The sequence below is a fragment of the Triticum urartu genome, chromosome 5A (genome assembly GCF_056163025.1).
Source record: "Triticum urartu cultivar PI428250 chromosome 5A, HENAU_Tu73, whole genome shotgun sequence".
Classification (NCBI taxonomy): Eukaryota; Viridiplantae; Streptophyta; class Magnoliopsida; order Poales; family Poaceae; genus Triticum; species Triticum urartu.
The window spans coordinates 351,567,831-351,588,245 of record NC_141877.1 but is presented as its reverse complement, the minus strand read 5'-3'; the positions used below and the strand labels follow the sequence as shown (position 1 = coordinate 351,588,245).

The window sequence follows — 20,415 nt, the reverse complement described above, 5'->3', positions numbered from 1 at the left end:
CCCGGGTGCACCTTCTGGCAGCGGCGAGGGAGGAGTAGGGAGGAGAAGGGGGCCTAGCAAAGGAGATCGGTGAGCCCTCCCCGGCCACCTCGTGGGTGGCGGTGCGGGAGGGTTAGGTCGGGGGAGATGGGAGCAAGATGGGATAATCTCACGACAAAATCTACCGGCTAATATTGCCTTAGTCTCAAATTACTTGTCTTAGATTTATCTAGATACAAATGTATCTAGACAGGGACAGAGAGAGTAAATAATAGGATGTGCCAAGTAAAACGAAATGGCCCCAAAGAAGTGTTTAAAAATGTCCAAAAAGTTTAATTTGAGCACCATAAGATACCGGGCTTTTAAAAAAACTACTTCCTCCCAATTCATATTACTTGTTGCTCAAATAGATGTATTTAAACATATTTTAGTGCTAGATACATCATTTTGAGCGACAACTAATATGGACCGAAGGGAATAATATTTTACACCCGAGTTATTTAGCTAAAAACATACAAAGGCCGCCATCCTTTAAAAAAACTACCACAACATAGCCATGGATTCAAAAAAAAATTCAGGACAATTCACATATATAGGCAGTTAACATGCCTATAGGATTAAAAACGGACACAAATGTAACAAACAAAAGTTGCCATGCTTCTAAGTAATAAATTGCCACATATCCATGGTTTCATATGTACATGCATGCATAGTTAGAAAAAACAAGAGAGTTTGTCGTATTGTTTAAATTTGCCATTGCTTTTAAAAAATTGTTGTGTGAGCAGCAAACAAACTGACATGTCTCTAATTTTTTTTACCATGGAGCTGAAATTTGCAATGGATGTAAAACTATCGATGGGCCAGGAAAGTAATTTGCCATGGATGTAAAACTAGCCTTGCTTCTGCAATGCAAATTTGTCATGGCTTAGAAATTAAAGCTAGAAAAGAATATCTCATTGAACATGGCAAGTATATATATTTGTACAAAAATAGGTCATGTGGCAACTTAAAAAAATTGAAGCATGGTCACATTGTAAATTAAGAAAAAAATGCTATTGTGATAATAGAAATTGTAGAATAATTTGTACTGGACACATGGCAATATAGCAAAATTTTGTTGTTTTCCTAATAAAAAATCATGGCAAATTTGATATGGGAACACATGTGAACTTGCCATCATAAAAAGTTACCATGAGAGCAACCAAAAAACTACCATGCAATAAAATTTTGAAATGTTTGTAAAATTTCTTCTCAAAGCACACACGACAATTACAAAAAGAAATGTACTTAGTTTTTTTGAGAACAAAATTATTCCTATATCACCTATACGTGCATTGCAGAATTTATTACTCTCATAATATAAGATGTTATTACAACCGGTATATTCACATATTGGTTGTAATAACGGGAGATGATTCTCAGGTGCACCACCCCTATATGAGTATTAAATCCGAAAAACAAATCGGGGAATTTTTTTTAAAAAGGGAATTTGGGGATATCAAACATGGATGCCCAATTACTCATGTGTGAAGTTTCGTAAAAAATACCAGGAAGCGCATTCTCAGTAAAAAGACAAAAAAATCATGTGTAGAAAAAAGAACTGTTTGGATGTATCGTAGGTCAGACTATATTTTCTTCATCATGGATACATTTTCTGGTATTTTTTCACGAAACTTCACACAGAAGTAGATCAGACACCCATGTTTGATATCCCCAATTTCCAAGTTTTTTGAAATTTAGTGATATTTTTTTGAAATTAATATTCATATAGGGGAGTGGAGCACCAAGAGCTCCTCTGTATTTTCCTTGTAATAACATCTTATAATATGAGACGGAGGGAGTATGTTTCTCTGCCATGGCACATATACATACAATATAGTAATAGCTCATATTTTGTTTTCACCAGAAGATAAAGAGCCAATGGCGGTGAGGATGGTTCAACAAGAGAATGTATCTGGTGAAACGAGCGAACTGGTGCGCCGAGTGCACCAGCGACATATGGGCCATTGGATGCAAAAGACAGGGACAGGATCGGTTAGAAGATGGGCCTGCTGGTACATTTTCAAAACAGTCCTTACAGCATAGGTAAATCAAGCAAATTGACCTCCGCCCGCACTCAAGGTCGTCTCCCTCCCCTTCCATCTCCTGTACCAGCACAGCCGCCGCCGCCGCGAGCTAGGGTTATGGCCCAGCGAGCTCAAGAACCAATCTCCCTCCCTTGAGACAAATTTGTGCGAGTTGCCTCCCTCTCTCCCTCCCCCCTCTCTCTCTGACATCAAGCGCGAGCGCCCCAAATCACACGGTCCGTCGGCGGCTCGCCGCGATTGCGGCTACCTAGCGACACGGCGCTGCAGCTTCGGGGATATCAACGCCGCGGTTGATCAGGAGCCAGCCATCGTCTTTTTATTGCTAAAGGATCCACGGTATGAGCACCAAATGTTGTTCTTCTGTTATGCACATGCTGTCTATTTTTTCAATCCTCAAGCTTCACCGATTTGTTTGAATCTAGTGGCATTTGGGAAACTGAATATTATGAGCACTAAATTGATGTCTGACGTGTAGTTATAATGGGGAAAAAATGCCACTAATTAAACCCGACAGTGGAAAAATAGATGAAGGGACCCGTTCTGGTTTGTGTATAATTTTCATGTACGCTTGCTAATTTTATAAAAAGATTTGTGGATGAAGAGACTTGATATGTGATCAAACTATTACCTGGGAGCCTTCATACATGGCAAGATTGTATTAATTACTAGTTGCTCATGTGATGTTCTAGACATGTATTTCACGAAATCAACGAGGGGATCTGTTCTGAAGCGACTAAAGATGTTCTTGGTATCCATTTAAATTTTTTCATGTTAAATGGAAAGGCCTTAACAATGTTTGATTGAACCTTCTCTGGCATTACTACTTAAAAGTGCTCCCCAATTTGTCTTTCCGCAATCACATTGTTGCTTTTCTCTGACTTAAAATATTGATAAGTGCTGCTTTCTTGTAGGTTACTCCAGTTCTGTACTTTTGGACATGTATGTGATGTTTTGTCATTTTTTTGCATGAAAACAGGTAACCATGGAGTCAATGGCAAGTACTGCTCTAAGTATTGGGTCAACTACGGCAATGGGAGTTGAAGATGATGCCAGCAGCTCTGCCGTGGTAATTAACGTGTTGCATTGGTTATGTATGGCACACTATTTTGTGACTTGATTGATTTTTTACCTCAAATTGGTAGGGCATGATCCGGTTGGTGGGAAATGATGAAAATACCTACAACACGCCAAAAAGAACTACCAGTCTTCCGTTTTGTGTAAGTGTTTTTTTCACGTCGATTGCACGAGCTTTAGTTCATGAACTAAACCGCTGTTATATTGCATTTTAAGGGGTCAACATATGAGCCTGAGTGTGATGATAACTTAAAGCCCGTAATTGGCATGAAGTTTGACACCTGGGAAGAGGGCATGGCACTATACAAAATGTATGCTCATGAGGTTGGGTTCTCGGTCCGCACATGGACAACACACAAAGATGATCAGGGTGTACCAGTGTGGAATAGGTTTGTTTGTGCAAGGGAAGGTTGGCGAAAGGTGGCCACAGATGAGGAAAGGATAAAGCCTAAACGGAACTTCAAGTTAAGCAGGTGTGGTTGTGAGGCTATGATCGGATTCAAGAGGCAAGATGACGGCAAATATGAGGTCGCCCGATTTGTCCAATCGCACACGCACCAACTTATTTCGCCAAGTAAGAGACATCTCATTAAGTCAAAGAGAGAAGTAAGTAGTGAGTTGAGGACAAAATTACTTACATGTCATAAGGCATTGGTTGGCACATCTGCAGCATATCGCTTGCTTAGTGTAGAGAAGGGGGCCAAGCAAATGTAGGTTGCACAAAGCGTGATTTACAAAACTGCCACCGTGATTTTAAAAGAGCAATTAAGGGAGCAGATGGACAGATAATAGTAGATATCATGAAGAATAAGCAAGCTGCCAATCCAGCCTTCTACTTTGATTACCAACTCGATGAGAATGATAAACTTACAAATATTTTCTGGGCCGATAGTATATGCAGAAAAACTACTCATTGTTTGGTGAAGTGGTGTCTTTCGACTCCACATACCGCTTTAATAGGTATGACTTGGTGTTTGCCCCTTTCACTGGAGTTAACAACCACAAATCTTGTGTTACATTTGGTGCTGCTTTTTTATGGAATGAGAAGCAAGAATCTTATATATGGTTGTTCAAGACTTTCTTAAAAGCAATGTGTGGGGTTGCACCTAAGCTAATCATTACCGATGAAGATCAAAGCATGAGAATAGGGATAGAACATGTTTTCCCGAACACTATACATAGACTTTGCATGTGGCACATCCTCATGAAGCTTACGGAAAAAGTTGGTGCGACCCTAAAAAATAGTCCAGATTTCCATGAACAGTTTATGTCATGTGTTTGGGGATCAGAGACACCAAACGAGTTCGAGTCAAAATGGTGTTCAATAATTAATGATTTCGGGCTAGATGATAATACATGGTTGCAGGAGAAGTATGAGTTACGACGATCATGGATTCCGGCATATTTTACTGATTTCCACCTTGGCGGAATCTTGCGTACCACATCAAGATCTGAGAGTGAGAATACATTCTTCAGACACTTTACTAACCGGAACCTTGCCTTGATTGAATTTTGGGTCAGATTTGAAACAGCTTTGGAGGAACAACGGCAAAAAGAATTACAAGAAGATAATGCCAGCCTTCATACACTGCCTATACTCAAGACTTGTTGGAGTATCGAGAGTCATGGTAGAGAAGTGTATACTCATGAGGATTTTGCTGAATTTCAGAGTCAGGTGCTAGCAGCGAGGGATTATTGTCATATCAAAACAATCACGCAGATTGGTGAGCTCCGCACCATCAGCATTAGCAGCAACAGTGGCAAGGTTAGACAAGTTAGTTTCAACACTAGCACTAAGGAAACACACTGTTCTTGTAGGATGTTTGAATCCTTGGGTATCATTTGCCGTCACATCATTGTTGTCCTAAAGAATGAGGGCTGTAATGAAATTCCTAGTCAATATGTGCTACATAGGTGGACTAAAATGGCTGCGCGACACCTTGCCTATGATGCCAACGACCATGAGCTACAAGGGTCATCTACATGTCTTCCACCTGTCATAAAGAAGTTGTACGCGGAAACATGTTCAAATTTCAGCCTGGCACTTCATGTCGCAAAACATAGTGAGGAGAAGATGAGATATCTTCACAAGGCTATTGGTGATGCCTACACACAATTGGGGCAGGAGGGAACAGTTAGTGAGCAAAGTAAAGTTCAAGAATTTGAATCCTTCATTGGAACATCATTCCCAACTGTGATCAACATTCACCCACCAGATGTAGCAAAAACAAAAGGGAGTGGTAAGAGATTGAAAAGGGGCTCGGAGCAGACCGTGACCCAAAAGAAAAAGAGGTAAAGTGACAAACCATGAAAATTTTGTTCATGCCCTTTCTGAAGTTGTACTAAGATGGTTTTGTTACTCTTTACAGGGCCAAAGAGCATCACAAAAATAAGTAGTTGTGGTGGTCTCACTGATGCGATGTTGGAATAATTATTTTTAGTCATTTTGTGTAGACTTGGTATAGTGGAAATCAATCCATTCAAGTCTGTGCTTCTCTGTCATTTACACACTTTGATTGTTCCAGTGCAAAATGGCCGTATGTAAGAAGTGAATTTGCCATGCCAAATATATGCAACAAGTTATGTAATCCTATTATGGTACCCGTTACCATGATCTGTGTATAAGTGTACAATTTATGTTTGGTGATGCGATGCAAAAATGGAGATGCAATTTGCAAAAGTTGACTGAGATTACCTGTTTTGGCATGGAACGCCTACTTTTTGCCATAATTATACAAGATATGGTCGATAATACCATGTCTTATTTTCAGGAATATTTCTGGATGACGGTTCTACAACAATGAATTGATCAAAACTCTGACACCAGGCCTAAAGTTTGAGAAATCTCAAAATGTGCAATTCAGTAGAATATGTAACATTCTAGATGTATAAAAAGCTGTACTGCTTTCCAAGTAGCAGCGTTAATCTGTTGTAGATTGTACATGAAGGCATGTCTCATCTTCATTTATATATTTATTTGACCGAGCTTTTGTTTTAAATTGTGCATAGCACCTGATAAAATTGGTAGATGTGCGGTTGTAGTAGCTTATGTAACTGTTGCGTGATTGCTCATTGCTGACTTTGGAAAACAATCTAAAATTTCCATGTAATATTTTCTTTGTACAATAAGAAAGTTGAAGCAACTTTATAAATAATTGTTTCTGTTGAGTTGTTTCGTAAGTGAACCAAAGAGATTTTATTTTGCAGCATTTTTTACGGAATTCGAGTGATTTTGAGCTTCCTGTGGTGATTCTGGAGAAGCCTGCCTAGGATCAGATTAGTTCATCTCTAAAAGCTACAAGGTGTATTTTCTGGAAGTATACCATCATCTAGTCTAATTATATAATTTTGCTGACCATCTTGGGAATTACTTTTCATCACGTCTTTCATGCAAGAACAATAGCTATCAAGAGATCTCTGAACATATTTTCTTTAGATTCTTCCATGCATCACAAGCATCCACATAAATTGTATGACAACCACACATCTAAAGTACAAAAAGCTTGCCATATTTTTTCTAACAAATGTACATTCTCGCTGATTACATGGTGCCAAAGAAAACAAAGCCTGGATAACCAGATCGGGACTAGCACAAGAGGTGAAATTATCAGTTTCATCATCTGTCATCTTGGGAGACATGAAGATGACTCCTATGAAGATTACCCAACCATAATTCATCAGCATGGGCTGATTCTTTGACCTCCTAGTTCATGCCTCCAGCTAATCGGTTTGAAGCCAGGTGAAGATGCGAAGGAAGGCGATGCTTGCATTTTTTCCATGCTTATCAAAGGCAAAAATATTGTTGGAGTGGGCAAGATGGCCCTGAATCTGAATAGTAGCGAATAGTCTGCTCTGGAACAACCATAAAACCATGATATAGAAAATAACGATGGATTATCCTCTATAAAGGGGTTGCTACATATAAAACACGGATTCCAAAGTATCAGATTTTTAGAATATAAAGGACAGTTCACTACTAGAGAAAAAGTGATGCAACATTGGGGATACATATTTGTTTTGGCTCGGCGGTAGTCAGCTAAAGAAGTTTTTGTTAAGTACTGAACGTGCAATGTTGATCAGTCCTTTTAGAACAACCATCAGTCAGTCGTACAATACAAGAAACAAAATGGCAGCTACTACTTATAGCTAGTGACCAATTATAGGAACGTTTAATCTATGAGGTTTTGCAGATATATTATAAGGAACACCGACATTCTGCAAGCCATGGGTTACTAACCTGCATGAAAATAGGGAGTACATCCCTTGTAATTGACATGAAGATTGTACAAATATACTGCTCGTATGTTAATTTGGTACCCACAACACACTATTCCAATTCTGAATCAACAAAAGTATGCCTTTTCAGTCAACTAGAATAACATTGCTCATGCTTATCTCTCTGCCACTGGTTTAAGCAGAATGGGGGAAAGGCGTGGATGAAATTGTAATAGCAAAAATACCCTTAACAAATGGATAAAGGAAGAAGCAAACATACCAAGATCCTTGAGCTGCTGCAGATGGTCAGTGCTGCTGACGGCGGTGGCGGTGGTAGGTTGAGTCGCCGATGCGCTCACAACGACCGACCACTGCCAAAGGCGAAATCGGGGCACTCTTTAGATGTTCCGGTGGTAGGCTGCTGCTAGAAATTTCAAAAACGCAGATATTTGAGTGAGACGTCGCTCGATTGGTACAGGATCGAGAGAGATTGAGTGAAATTTACTAACCCAAAATCGCCTGGCGGCTGGCGCATTGGTACAAAAGAGGGAGAGAGCGGCGATTGGATTCAGTGAAGATCTTGAGGGAGGGAGATTGGTTCTTGAGCTCGCTGGGCCGTAACCCTAGCTCGCGGCGGTGGCTGTGCTGGTACAGGAGATGGAAGGAGAGAGAGACGACCTTGAGTGCAGGCGGAGGTCAATTTACTTGATTTACCTATGCTGCAAGGACTGTTTTGAAAACGTACCAGCAGGCCCATCTTCTAACCGATCTGGTCCCTGTCTTTTGCATCCAATGGCCCATATGTCGCTGGTGCACTCGGCGCACCAGTTCGCTCGTTTCACCAGATACATTCTCGGTTCAACAAATAAGCATGTTTCATGTGACTCTTGGGAGATAAAAAAGTTCATGCAAACAAGTTATGCTGTGTGTTGGGTGTGTACAAAAAATGTGGCATTCCTTACAAATACCCAACGTGTCACACTACTATGCGGTACAACTGCACGCTTCATGATCCATTCAACGGCAAAGCTGCTCTCTCCCAAAAGAAAGGAAAATGAAAGAAGAAAAAAGCTGCTACACACACGAGTAAACAAATTTTTTTGCCCCTTATTGTTTCTTTGCTCTTAAACGAACGGAAGCTGGGCAACATGTCGAAGGGAGTAGCGGAGCAGTACGCATTATTTCTTCTGAGCGTTAGTCGTGACGAGTCTGCTAGCTAGAGAGTGTAGGCGACGATTGCTGGTATCGGTTAAGGTCATCCCAGACCAAGTGCTCGACCTCCTCCCACGACGTTGCAGCTCGCAGCTCTTTCCACAGCCCAAATATAGCTGCCAGCACGTTGTCCTCGTGCAGCATGCAGTAGCACCTGCAATGTAAGAGCACCGTGCATCAGAGCCAAACATGTTTCTCCCTCCCTTGGGAGACCGACCGACTGACAAACCAACAAGGATCACTGATCATTCCGAGATAGAGCGCAGGGAAGGATAAAACACGGATAATGTGGGCTGCTCTGATTTATTTATGCATGTATGCACTTACATCGCGCGATATGACGCAGTGCTGAACTTCGAATTCCGCACCGACTTGTAGATATCATTGTTTGATTTCCCTCTCAGGAAAGGAAGCTGGTAGCTTCTTAGGTACTCCCTGAGAAGATCAATATCCCCACGGAAAACATCCAGGTGCAGCGGAATCAAGTCACATAGAGGATCCCCTGTTACGACAAACAGTTTTTGGTCGCAATCAAATTAAGATCAAATAAATATAAACTTTGATTTACAATCTAACAGAAGTTTTCACAGTGCAGACTGGTAGATATGAGCAGCTCAATTTAAGCATTTTTACAGATATATAGTTATCCCATCTTCGGTTTCAGATGCCAGTATTACGCAAACTATTTTGTTAAATGTTCAAATAAAGCAATGTCAGATTTCCAGGGAACAAAGTGAACTGGCCGCTTACCGATGGACAGATCACTGAAGTCAATTATATTAATTGCATCCAGTTTCTCCAGATCTCTCTCACAAGTGCTTTTGGCATCAGTGAGGGACCTCTGAGTAAGAATGTTATCGTCCATAATATCTGAATGTATCCAACAAGGGAATGTGTACACTGAGTCACCATCGTCATCCTGATTGTCCAATCATACCATTAAACACAAAGTTTGACCACAGATGCATATGAAGAAGATGAAATTGAAAAAGTACCTTAACAAACTTGATTAGAGAGCTCATATCAGCAGGGAGATATTCTTCAGCCTTCTCAATTAAAACTGTTGGGACAGTACCCCCCCTTCACAGATATGTAAACAATGTTGAGGTATAAAGCAGCGTATGGAATTCTATATAAATATAATATTATGGATTTATGGTAGGCTTGTAGCATTTTGGCTAAAACAACTCAATACCAAATCAATGCATAGTCATTGCTACTTATATATTGCTAATGTTGAAATGTTAAAATAATTTCGTCAAAGAATCATTTTAAAGAAATTCCGTAAAAAAAGAAATATTAAAACAATAAATAATGTAATGGTTATTTATTGGATGCCTGCCTCTACAATTTTTTTGTAACCCTAGTAGAGGATTTTAAGTTGCAAGTGAACCATTCTATAATTTGACAATATCTTCTTAATCACTTTACATCTGACTGTGGTCTGTGGACACAAAATTGACTTGCAGACCCACAGTTATTGGATAAAATAAAACTGAGCAACAAAATGTCCTGTTTTAGTAAAACTCATTAAAACTAGCCAAATAAACCTGCTTTAGAAGTTTTTCACTTACCAGTTAGCTAGGTGCTTCTTTATATTATTCCTTCTTCCGTTTAAAGTAGAAATTACTTGTTTCCATTCAGGTGGATCACTGTCTCTCACATTATTGTCTTCAGGTTTGGGTAATGGTTCCCCATGTGGAAGGGGTAATAAATGGATATTTCGCATTTGAACTCCCAAGGATGATGCCAGATTCAAAAGGTCAGCCTTGGACAATGTATCACGGCTAAGAAAAATGAAGAGAACAGTAAGCACGTATTTACATAATTAATTAAGTAATTACTCCCATTTTCACTTGAGAAATGAATAAAACTTACACACGAGCAAAGATATCCCCTTTGCATTTTCTCGTAACCATGTAAGGCCAAATAGGTTTGTTTGAACATTCAGTGGAACTATCCATTCCAAACTGCTGTTTGCTCCATAATCCAAGAGGAAAACAGCTGTTTGTGTAAGAAAGCTCCAGAGGATAGTATTTAGCCAAAACATCTGGCATTCCTTTTCCATCCCATGGGACTGTTCTGTAGACGCCATCTTCGTACACAAGAAATCCACTTGCAATGATCTCAGGGACGTGGTTGATCAAAGGCGAGCCAACTTTTCGCAGAAGATTATAGAACTCAAGCTGCATCAGGAAAGTGATCAATATCGTGAGTGTTGCATTTAATTTTATTAAGTTGCAGAACCAATGCAACATTACCTCTGTGCCTAAACCATGGGCAGAATAACCCAGGCCTCCTTCAGCATAGATTTTAATCACATTGTCAGAAACAATGAAGACCTGAAAAATTGTGGTACAGGTTATATTCACATACCATGCAACAATGAGTGTATATGCAGCGCAATATGATACTAACTGGCATCATAGGAGTATCTTAGAATCTCAGATATGTTTAATGTCTTGGCATTGGCGCATAGCAGTGAGCAAGTATGTATATCTATAAATCTTCTAAAGTCGGAACCAACCTTGCAAGGCAGAAACCACAGATGCAGTAACAAGTAAACCAGGATATTCTACACGAATCAATTTCTGTGAGAAATAACCCTAACATGTTGAGTAAGTATTTCAAACCAACACGAATTACATGATACTAACACGACAGAATTATTTATTGACAGTTGTAAATCTGAGACAGCAAGTAAAAGTAATTGTATACTTACTGGGTTGCTACCTGTGCCAACAGGAAGCTTCTCATCCTCTGACGGTGGTGGTAAACTATGGCATGCACTTATTTCCTCTAAGCATGCATACCATTTGTCCACACTTATTGCTAGGCATGCACCCTACAGGAACAGACATATATGTTGGCACAAGGAACAAAACATTATCAAGAAACAGATATATAAACCACATGGTATTTCATATAAAAATTGACAAAGTAAAATTTATGTAAATGATGGAACAAAGATCACCTTCCATATTAGTCCTCTCAGTTCAGGCTTAAGAACCCATAGCCTTCGCAGCCATTCTCTTGCTTCTCTCTGGCCAATTGGATTAGTAGGACTCCAGACAGAAGTATAGTGATCTTTTTCCTTCTCAAGAAATTGGGATAAGAAACCTATATCATACGAGAAAACTTGGTTCTCCAAACTTTCATGGACATCTGAGAACTCAAATGAAGCACACTGATTTGCACTGTTTGAAGCTCTTCCGGACCCTGAACCTTTCAGTCTTTTTTCTGCACGAGTCATGTCATTGTGGTTCCATGCACTCATTGTTCCAGGCGGATGATTTTCAATATCTCTAATAGATTTTCCTGGAACAGCAAGTAAGCCAGCACGACAAACTCCTTTGTGACAGTGACCAGGTGCCATGTCTAGACATACATGCTCAAAATTTAATTGATTGACAAAGTTTTGTGTAACTGCGACAGTAGTCTCAAGGTTTAGAACACAATGCCACCATCCACTAGGAACAAATATGGTCTCTCCTGGTAATTGTGTGCATTCCAGTGGTTTCTCGTGTTCAGCAAGATGAGGATAGATATCAAGCCACCACTGCAAACGATCAAAATAATATGAAATGATATGGGGGCAAAGTTTGGAGAAAAGCAAAAACAGTAACAAGTTATTACCTGCAAAGACGCTGGAGTCTCAATGTCAACATCACCATCCTCATCACTTACATGTACCGTGACACCACCAGGCACTCTTCCTGGAGGGTACAGTGCCCATCTATGAAAAAAGGTGGATATCATTAATGGAAACACAAATTCTTGCCCCTTCCAAATTTTCAGCATTGTACAACATGGGACAATCAGCTTTAACAGGTCAAGAGGAGTACAAGTTTAGGTATAGCATATCCTCGCACCGTTCACAGTATAGGGTTACGATTTTTAAGTTTCAATTAAAATACAAAAGCATGCACTCAAGTTGAATCACATCTTTCTACTGCCCACGGCTATCTTCTGTCTCTGTTCAACATATATGAATATGCGTAGGATTCTCGCTTGATTCTCTCTCACTCCCAAGACATTAACTATGGACATCCTGACTAAATTTGTCTATCGTCAATTCAACACACCCAATTGGCTGATTATTTCTACACAACTGTTTTTTCACATCAGATTATAAAATAAGCAACACACAGAACAGCGACCACAAACTGCATCAAAATAGAAGCACTGCAATGACCTTAAAGAACCAATAGGCAAGAAATTTTGCACAAGATCTGTGAACATTTATTTAAGGATCCTGATAAGTGCCACATGTCAGGTACGAGCACATGGCAACTCCGAACGTTTTTGATGGGAAGTTTAGTGACGCGGGGATGGCAACTTTCGTGCTTCAGTTTATTTTTTGACAGAAACATGCCGTGTGTCACTGGAATTTGCCATCCTTGCGTGACTGTAATTGCCATCGAAAAACATCAGGGCCGGAGTGCCACGCACCTGACGTGTGGCACTTATCATTTGGGTTATTTAACTGCTACTAGTAGCTTTCAAATTTACAATCACATGGTGAATACCACAGCTTGAGTACACTATCGAGTAAATACGCACACACACATATATATAACACATGATCCAACCTTTTTCGGCCACAAAGAAGAGTATTCCACGCACTGGTTAACCCTGGGTCAACATGCCAAGAGGCACCTGATCTTTCTGGTCCAATAATAAGCCATCTGAAAGCAGGTCTTTGTTCATAATCCAAGACACCAAAAAGATCTTCTTGAAATAAATGAGGTACTCTGTAATCTTCCAATAGTGCTGGTGTTGTTTCTCCAAACTGTAACAATTTCCTGAAATAAGTTTCTTTTTCTTTTCATAACTTTAGTAGTAAATGGAATGAAGTGATGATTACCTTATCATCAAATATATAAAGAGGATCTTCATCATGCTGGAGTTCCATGTAAGAAACATAGTCTTTCAGTTTCATTATTATCTTCTTAGGGCTTCTTTGTGATATCCTAAATGTAACTTCACCATAATCATGCACCAGCTGCTGAATTGCCCATTTAGTCCTTGCTGGCCAGGTTTCAGCCAGCTTACCAAGCAAAACCTAGTTGTGCAATACCATCAGTATGATTTCAGAAAAACATCATTGCAAAACAATAATGTAGAAAATCCACATGTTGTAAATCTGAATTAAAAGCAAAAGATAATTCAATTCTTACTGGGCCTTTTCCATCATACTGAGAATGGAAATGATCCAAAGAAAGGTCATCCTTTCTTTCCACATGTCCATTGTCAAAGGAATAATTAGTCAAAGTAGTAAAACATCTATACCATCTCCTGTATAAGAACAAGGAATTGAATCCTGCATGAAAATAAGTATGAATAGGGAGATAAACAAGGCAGATAGAACAAACATAAAGTAGATGTACCATACCATCAAAATGACGAGCCTTCTGCTCAAGCTCACTATTTCCGGAGCAAAGACTAAGCCTGAAAACGAAAGAATCAGTGTCTAACCTTTTCAGTCAGTTTAGGATTATTTTCAAATACAGAATGTAACAAGACAATATAGAATGGTCATATACCTAGACAATGTTGTTTTCTTCCAAGAACCTTTGTACTCAAGATGACCACCAACAGAAAGATATTTACTCATCCAGAGAGGTTCCTCGTTGCAAAGTATGTACATGACACTGCAAAGTGAAAAAGATTTAAGGTACTGCTTCATCCTACCACCATTTTAAGGTAGAAACACAAACATGACAGATGGTCTTAGCTCATGATCTCTAGATAATGACAATGTCATAAATCAGGAACCACTTCCTCTGATACTCTAAAACCTGCCGTTTAGGACACATACATGGCCTTCAAAATACAATGTGGACCACTAGTTTCTTTAAAATCATCCATAAAATCTAAAAGAATTGTATATTATGGAAATACTTCTCGAGACAAATTCACTGATTTTCAGGTATCTAATATAAATGATCGTAAAGATAATACTGGTAGTCAAAATTTCAAAAAATTGGCTCTCCCTTTGTCTAAAATGACAGCTTTTACAGGACTGGGGGAGTATGCTTTTATACCTGTCCAGCCCAAAATAGGTGATTTTTTATTGCGGTGCACACAGAACATGAAAGAAACTAGTGCTTCATGATTTTTCTCTATTTAGCTGTATAGTTATTATGTTTTTACTTCTACTACGTACTAGTCTAGTACGACTACTAATACCAATAAGCATTTCGTGGATTGTTGCATAAGAAAAAAAAGCATTGAGAAGCAAAACAACTCGCTAACATCTATTTCGGATCGGAGACAATACTCTGATAGTAACGTCAGTTTCCATGTCTTTTAATTCTCTGGAACAAATTGATTGTTATATTTTACTTAGAGAGTTATAATACCAAACACACGAAAGGATCGGCCCTAAATATGCAGGCTTGGCTTAGTTACAAATATGCCATGGAGCAGTCTAATTCTAGAGGATAAACATGAAGAACAGATCAAATATGTCTTCGGTCTTGGCAGCTAGGCAACTCTCTTCGTCCTAAATCTTAATTCATAGATTGAGGAAATATTTTTCTTGAGTTTATAAAAGAAACATATTAGTAAAGAGAGTCCGACATACAGAAATGAACACGGGCGGTTTTGAGTTTTGACCATTGAGCTGATCCAAATGTTCCACATGTAAGTTTCATTTAAATCCTCAGGAAACATATCGCTGGGTCTCATTTATGTGCATTATAAAACCTTCTGTCACTTTAAAGAAAAATCTGGCCGCCATATTTACTTGAAACAATTCCTTACTTAACACTATCTTAAATTTCGTTTCCTTATTTGACACTGAAAACCTTTTTCTTCCTTATGTAACAACGAGTCTAAATTTTATGCCTTTTATAACACTTTCGTCTATTTTGAGCCTAAATGACAACTGAAAAGATCCTTTTGCCCCTCATGTGGTATGTGTGTGTGCGGGACAAGAACACACGCACGCAACATCAGCGCGAGGGCAGTAGCACACACAACACACACACAGCAGCACGCACACACGCAGCACACACACACACACACGCAACACACTCACAGGTAGCAGCACACACGCACGCATCAACAACACACACACAAGCAGCAACACACACAGCGAAGTAATATACATCCAGTATTGTAGTAAGTTCTTTCAAAATTATATCATACATGATTTTCTCCTTCATAAACTCCGCCACACCAGAAAAATATTCCTGCCTCCGCCACTGCACGCACCACACATGCACACAACAGCATGCACGTACACACGCAGTAGCAAACTCACACACAGCAGCACACGCGCGCGTGCACACACACACACACACACACACACACCCATATGCAGCAGTAGCACATACATACGCGCACACAAACAGACGCAACATCACAGGCAAGCGCACACAAACATACCACATGAGGGCAAAATGGTCATTTCAGGTGTCATTTAGGCTTAAAATGGACATAAGTGTTATAAAAGGCATAAAATTTAGACTCCTTGTTAGATAGGGAACAAATTATTTGTCAATGTCAAATAGAGCATAAATTTTAGACACGGTGTTAAATAAGGAATTCTCTCTATTTACTTCCCCATGGATGATCTTTTCTGTAGCGGTAGCTCATAGGACCATATATGACACAACAAACCTCCGTTCTTCCCAGTAGCTCATACCATCATACCGCCGCCATATGTGCCATTTGGCCCAAGCGACCATAACCAAACAAAATTCAGAATCACGCATGGCTAGCTGGTCCACTTGGGTTGGGAGTGGTCACCATTAAAATCAAAGGGCAAACCTCAGAATCCACATTCTTAGCTAACACATGGAGGTAACTGCAAAGCAGAGGAGAAAAGAACAGAAGGGCGAGAGAGAGAGAGAGAAAGACGCGGCGACCTGCTGACGCATGCGAGGCGGCCGATGTCGGTGGGCTCGAGGAGGTCGACGATGGCGCAGAGCAGCTCGTCGGGGAGGACCGCCAGGCTCCCCAGCGCCGCGTCCCTCCGGTCGTTCCCCGCCGATTCCATCGCCGGCGACCGGGCCGGATCGGTGGGCTTGCTGGGTTTGGGTGCGTGCGGGGAGGGAAGGGGGAATTGCGCGTTGTTCGAGTTGAGCCGGGATGGACACGGACCACGCGGTGGGCCGGAGGAATTTATTTATAGTGGCTAGCTTTTTTAAAAGCTTGGACGCGTATTGGATTCGTTGATGCGGCCTGTCGACTCCATCGTTCAGGAGGGGGGCACGCAACTATTCAGACTTGTACCCCTCGAAAAAAAATGTTCAGACTTGCCCGACATCTTGAGCTTGGGCAAATGCGGTTCGAAACGAGGAGGGCGTGATAGCCCCTTCTGAAAGGCATTATGTCAAAGCTTAAAGGTTCCAGATGATAGTTGTTCAAGGTACTCGGCCTTCATGCCTGAGATAATATGCTTGGATTTTAATTTTAGGGCGTGTTCGGTAACCCTCCAGCTTCTTAACTCCTCAACTCCAAACCAGAAGTTCAGCCAAACGGTTTAAATCTTGGTTATGAGAGTAAGAAGTTGGCTATTTGTGTAGTGTAAAATTGAAGGAGTTGTGGAGTTGGAAAAGGCGAGCTCCCAGGAATCGAAGGAGCGGGAGTTTGAGTGAAATTACTAGCAACTGCCACCGCCAAGTGAACGTCGTGCGTACCGATTCAATCCCATCCCACACGACCGCTCTATCCCCACGATCTCCTTTTCTCGTTCCTCTCACACAGTCGTCGAGCCCATCGGCCCACGTAGCCGGCCGCCGCCCTCCTAGCTCGTCGTCTGCCCCGCTGGCCACCCAACCCGCCATCTCTATCGTCCTCCACTGCCGCCGTTTCAATCCGCATGAGCTGCCGAGGACGCGGGAGCGACGGCCGGCGCTCCCATCCCTGAGCTCCTCTCCCCATCAGTCGCTCATCGTCCATCTGCGGCAACTTTGGCTTCCGTGTGGCCGTCCACGGTGATAGGGTGGTGCAGGCATGCTAGTCCTCACCTCCATCCTTCAGTCATGTTGACGAGCGATGCAGGATGACCAGGGGGTCTGATTGTAATCTTGTTTTGTTTATTGAGGTGGTTTGTGCTAATGTGTATGACACCTGTGCTTGCCAAACTAGAATTTGATGTGCCGAACAGATGGTTAGCTCCCAGATTTTCAACGAGAAGCTGGCTGCTGGATGTTGGCTGAGGAGTTTGAGGCTGTAGAGGGTTTACCGAACACGCCCTTAGTTGGCTCGATGCGAGACTCGTCGAAGTGCATCTTTTTTAGCATCTCAGCGTAGATGAGGTTTAACCTGCTGTCATCATCCATCATGACCTCAATGAGGTGGAAACCGTCAACTATCGAGTCCAGGACGAGCGCAGTTGTTCTGCCATGGCAGACGCTGATCGGATGCTCACATTGATCAAAAGTGATCAGGATTTCTGGCCAGGGATTGTATTTTTCTTCTGCGGGCTTCACATCATATACCTCGTGGAGGGCGCACTTTCCAATCCTTCTTGAAGGTGTGAGATGCATATATCATATTCACGTCCTTTATTTGTAGCGGGCAATGCGTTTGCCCGTCGTTCCCTTTGTCGGGCTCATCCTCGTCGTTATTGTTATGAGGGTTCGCCTTGTCCGCATTGCTGCTTCCGATCTGCAAGACTTTCTTGTGGACCCAACAATTCTGGTTAGTGTGGGTAGCTGGACGATCTCCATCGCCAGGGTGGATGGCACAAAGCCGGTCTAGGAACTTATAAGCGGCGAGCTGGTCCCCGCCCTTCTTGCCTTGGAACTTCTTCCTTTTGCCACCGCTACCTTGGCGCTGATTGTTGAATCCGACGTTGACCTCGCCATCTTCGTTATTGTTGTTGTTCCGATGCTTCTTCCTATAGTTGCGTCGTGATTTCCTGCTTTCTCTGCAGCCATGTATCTTCACCAGAGAAAAATATGATCATCATCTCCCTAAGCTCGGGCATAGCCTTGGGTTTGAATTGACCGATGGCTTGAGGTATATCTCCATGTAAGCTAATTTCCTTGCAAATGTTCTTTACACATGGGCACGAAAAAAGGCAATGTTGGATGTCTTCGACTCTTATTAGGCAGACTTGGCACTAACTTGTTGGTGAGACATGCCTACCAGCAAGTGCACCAAGGCAATGAAGCGTGCCATGGAGTACCTTCCAAACAAAGTGCTTAAGTTTTCCTGGAACTCGAAGATGCCAAAGGGCTAGGAATCCTGAAAGTGCAACTAATTCCTGGGTGATTTTTGGTAATTCTTAGCAACATATAGCTCATTGAACTAATACTCTTTCAAGATAATCATTTCAGAAAGTTCAATGATTAGCATGGCATGCACTATAGATGTGGATCCCTCAAAATGCTAAGGACACATATTGGCTCAAGCTCAAGACTCTACATTTTCATTTTAGTGATCCAATATCACATTCAGTCCATAGGAAAAGCTAATACTATTAAAAGGGGATGAGGTGTTGCTTAATGGCTTGCTTGCTCAAAATGCTTAGTGATATGCTTCAAAAGCCCTCAACCACTTTCTCATATCCACATATGTCCCTAACCAAAAGTCAAACTCGGCACCACCGGTTTCATCTATCTGGCGCCACCGAGTTCATTTGACATAGCCACTGCTAGAAACCCTAATCGGTTCGGTCTCACCCAGATGGGATTGCAAACTCTCTGTTTCCCTTCGTAACATTTTGGTCTAACCGGGATGAGCGATCAGTCCCACCGAGTTCCCAATGCAAACTCTCTATTTCCTTTTCGTAACGTTTCGGTCTCACCGAAATGAGCGATCGGTCCCACCGAGTTTGCCTGACCAACTCTCTATTTGTCTATTGCAGAAATCGGTCTCACCGAGTTCATGTGATCGGTCTCACCGAGATTACGTTATACCCTAACCCTAATGAAATCGGTCACACCGAGTTGACATGTCGGTCCCACCGAAAATCCTAACGTTCATATTTTGAACTAAATCGGTCTGACCGAGTTTAACTATTCGGTCCCACCGAGTTTGGTAAATTATGTGTAACGGTTAGATTTTGTGTGCAGGCTATATATACCCCTTCCAACATTCGTGGAGAGAGCCATCAGAACGTGCATACACTTCCAACATTCATTTTCTGAGAGAGAACCACCTACTCATGTGTTGAGACAAAGATATTCCAATCCAACCACAAGAATCTTGATCTCTAGCCTTCCCCAAGTTGCTTTCCACTCAAATCATCTTTCCACCAAATCCAAATCTGTGTGTGAGAGAGAGAGTTGAGTGTTGGGGAGACTATCATTTGAAGCACAAGAGCAAGGAGTTCATCATCAACACACCATCTATTACCTTTTGGATAGTGGTGTCTCCTAGATTGGTTAGGTGTCACTTGGGAGTCTCCGTCAAGATTGTGGAGTTCAACCAAGGAGTTTGTAAGGGAAGGAGATCGCCTACTTTGTGAAGATCTACCCAAGTGAGGCAAGTCCTTCGTGGGCGATGGCCATGGTGGGATAGACAAGGTTGCTTCTTCATGGACCCTTCGCAAGTGGAGCCCTCCGTGGACTCGCGCAACCGTTACCCTTTGTGGGTTGAAGTCTCCATCAACGTGGATGTACGATAGCACCACCTATCGGAACCACGCCAAAAATCTCTGTGTCTAAATTGCGTTTGCTCCCTCCAAACTCATCCCCTTTACTTCATATGCAATGATTTACATTCCACTGCTATACTCTTAGATTTGCATGTGTAGGTTGATTGCTTGACTTGTAATAAGTTGCTAAAATTTACCAAGACTTAAAATCAGGAAAAGGCTAGATTTTTATTTGGTCAAGTAGTCTAATCACCCCCCCCCCTCTAGACATACTTTCGATCCTACAAA

General features: G+C 41.4%; 2 protein-coding genes and 1 long non-coding RNA gene across 5 annotated transcripts; 1 reads left to right on the top strand and 2 right to left on the bottom strand.

The window, feature by feature from the left end:
• The first annotated feature begins 2,069 nt into the window (after positions 1-2,069).
• Positions 2,070-4,982, top strand: LOC125508877 (protein FAR1-RELATED SEQUENCE 5-like). Its single transcript, XM_087526033.1, has 5 exons — positions 2,070-2,402; positions 3,043-3,132; positions 3,209-3,283; positions 3,357-3,714; positions 4,662-4,982. Exons 2-5 carry the CDS (start codon positions 3,049-3,051, stop codon positions 4,820-4,822), a joined length of 678 nt encoding a protein of 225 aa, XP_087382159.1. The 5' UTR covers positions 2,070-2,402; positions 3,043-3,048; the 3' UTR covers positions 4,823-4,982.
• Positions 4,983-6,554: 1,572 nt separating this feature from the next.
• Positions 6,555-8,078, bottom strand: LOC147971359 (uncharacterized). 2 transcript variants are annotated; one of them, XR_015604640.1, is made up of 3 exons: positions 7,865-8,078; positions 7,636-7,779; positions 6,555-6,992 (listed from the first exon to the last, which is right to left on the bottom strand). It is a non-coding gene; the product is annotated as an uncharacterized LOC147971359 (long non-coding RNA). The 2 variants fall into 2 exon arrangements; XR_015604639.1 differs by having other exon boundaries at positions 7,636-7,776; positions 7,865-8,073.
• A 172-nt stretch (positions 8,079-8,250) lies between these two features.
• Positions 8,251-16,698, bottom strand: LOC125527816 (lysine-specific demethylase JMJ21). Of its 2 annotated transcripts, XM_048692324.2 has the most exons (16): positions 16,445-16,698; positions 14,114-14,221; positions 13,963-14,018; positions 13,748-13,890; positions 13,435-13,632; positions 13,160-13,359; positions 12,204-12,303; positions 11,542-12,126; positions 11,290-11,412; positions 10,829-10,909; positions 10,446-10,753; positions 10,142-10,354; positions 9,563-9,647; positions 9,318-9,486; positions 8,895-9,069; positions 8,251-8,721 (listed from the first exon to the last, which is right to left on the bottom strand). In XM_048692324.2, exons 1-16 carry the CDS (start codon positions 16,573-16,575, stop codon positions 8,568-8,570), a joined length of 2,829 nt encoding a protein of 942 aa, XP_048548281.2. In that variant the 5' UTR covers positions 16,576-16,698; the 3' UTR covers positions 8,251-8,567. The 2 variants fall into 2 exon arrangements, with proteins under 2 accessions (XP_048548281.2, XP_087382158.1); XM_087526032.1 differs by having other exon boundaries at positions 10,446-10,909.
• Between the last annotated feature and the right edge of the window lie 3,717 nt (positions 16,699-20,415).

Bases quoted from the DNA above. Each gene is read 5' to 3' on its own strand.
- LOC125508877 (XM_087526033.1), top strand. From the start codon at position 3,049: ATGGAGTCAATGGCAAGTACTGCTCTAAGTATTGGGTCAACTACGGCA. The intron at 3,284-3,356 runs GTAAGTGTTTTT...TTGCATTTTAAG, and splicing joins CTACCAGTCTTCCGTTTTGT to GGGTCAACATATGAGCCTGA. The intron at 3,715-4,661 runs GTAAGAGACATC...ATTTTGGGTCAG, and splicing joins GCACCAACTTATTTCGCCAA to ATTTGAAACAGCTTTGGAGG.
- LOC125527816 (XM_087526032.1), bottom strand. From the start codon at position 16,575: ATGGAATCGGCGGGGAACGACCGGAGGGACGCGGCGCTGGGGAGCCTG. The intron at 14,019-14,113 runs GTATATGACCAT...TTTCGTTTTCAG, and splicing joins AAGAAAACAACATTGTCTAG to GCTTAGTCTTTGCTCCGGAA. The intron at 9,070-9,317 runs GTAAGCGGCCAG...TTGTCGTAACAG, and splicing joins CTTCAGTGATCTGTCCATCG to GGGATCCTCTATGTGACTTG.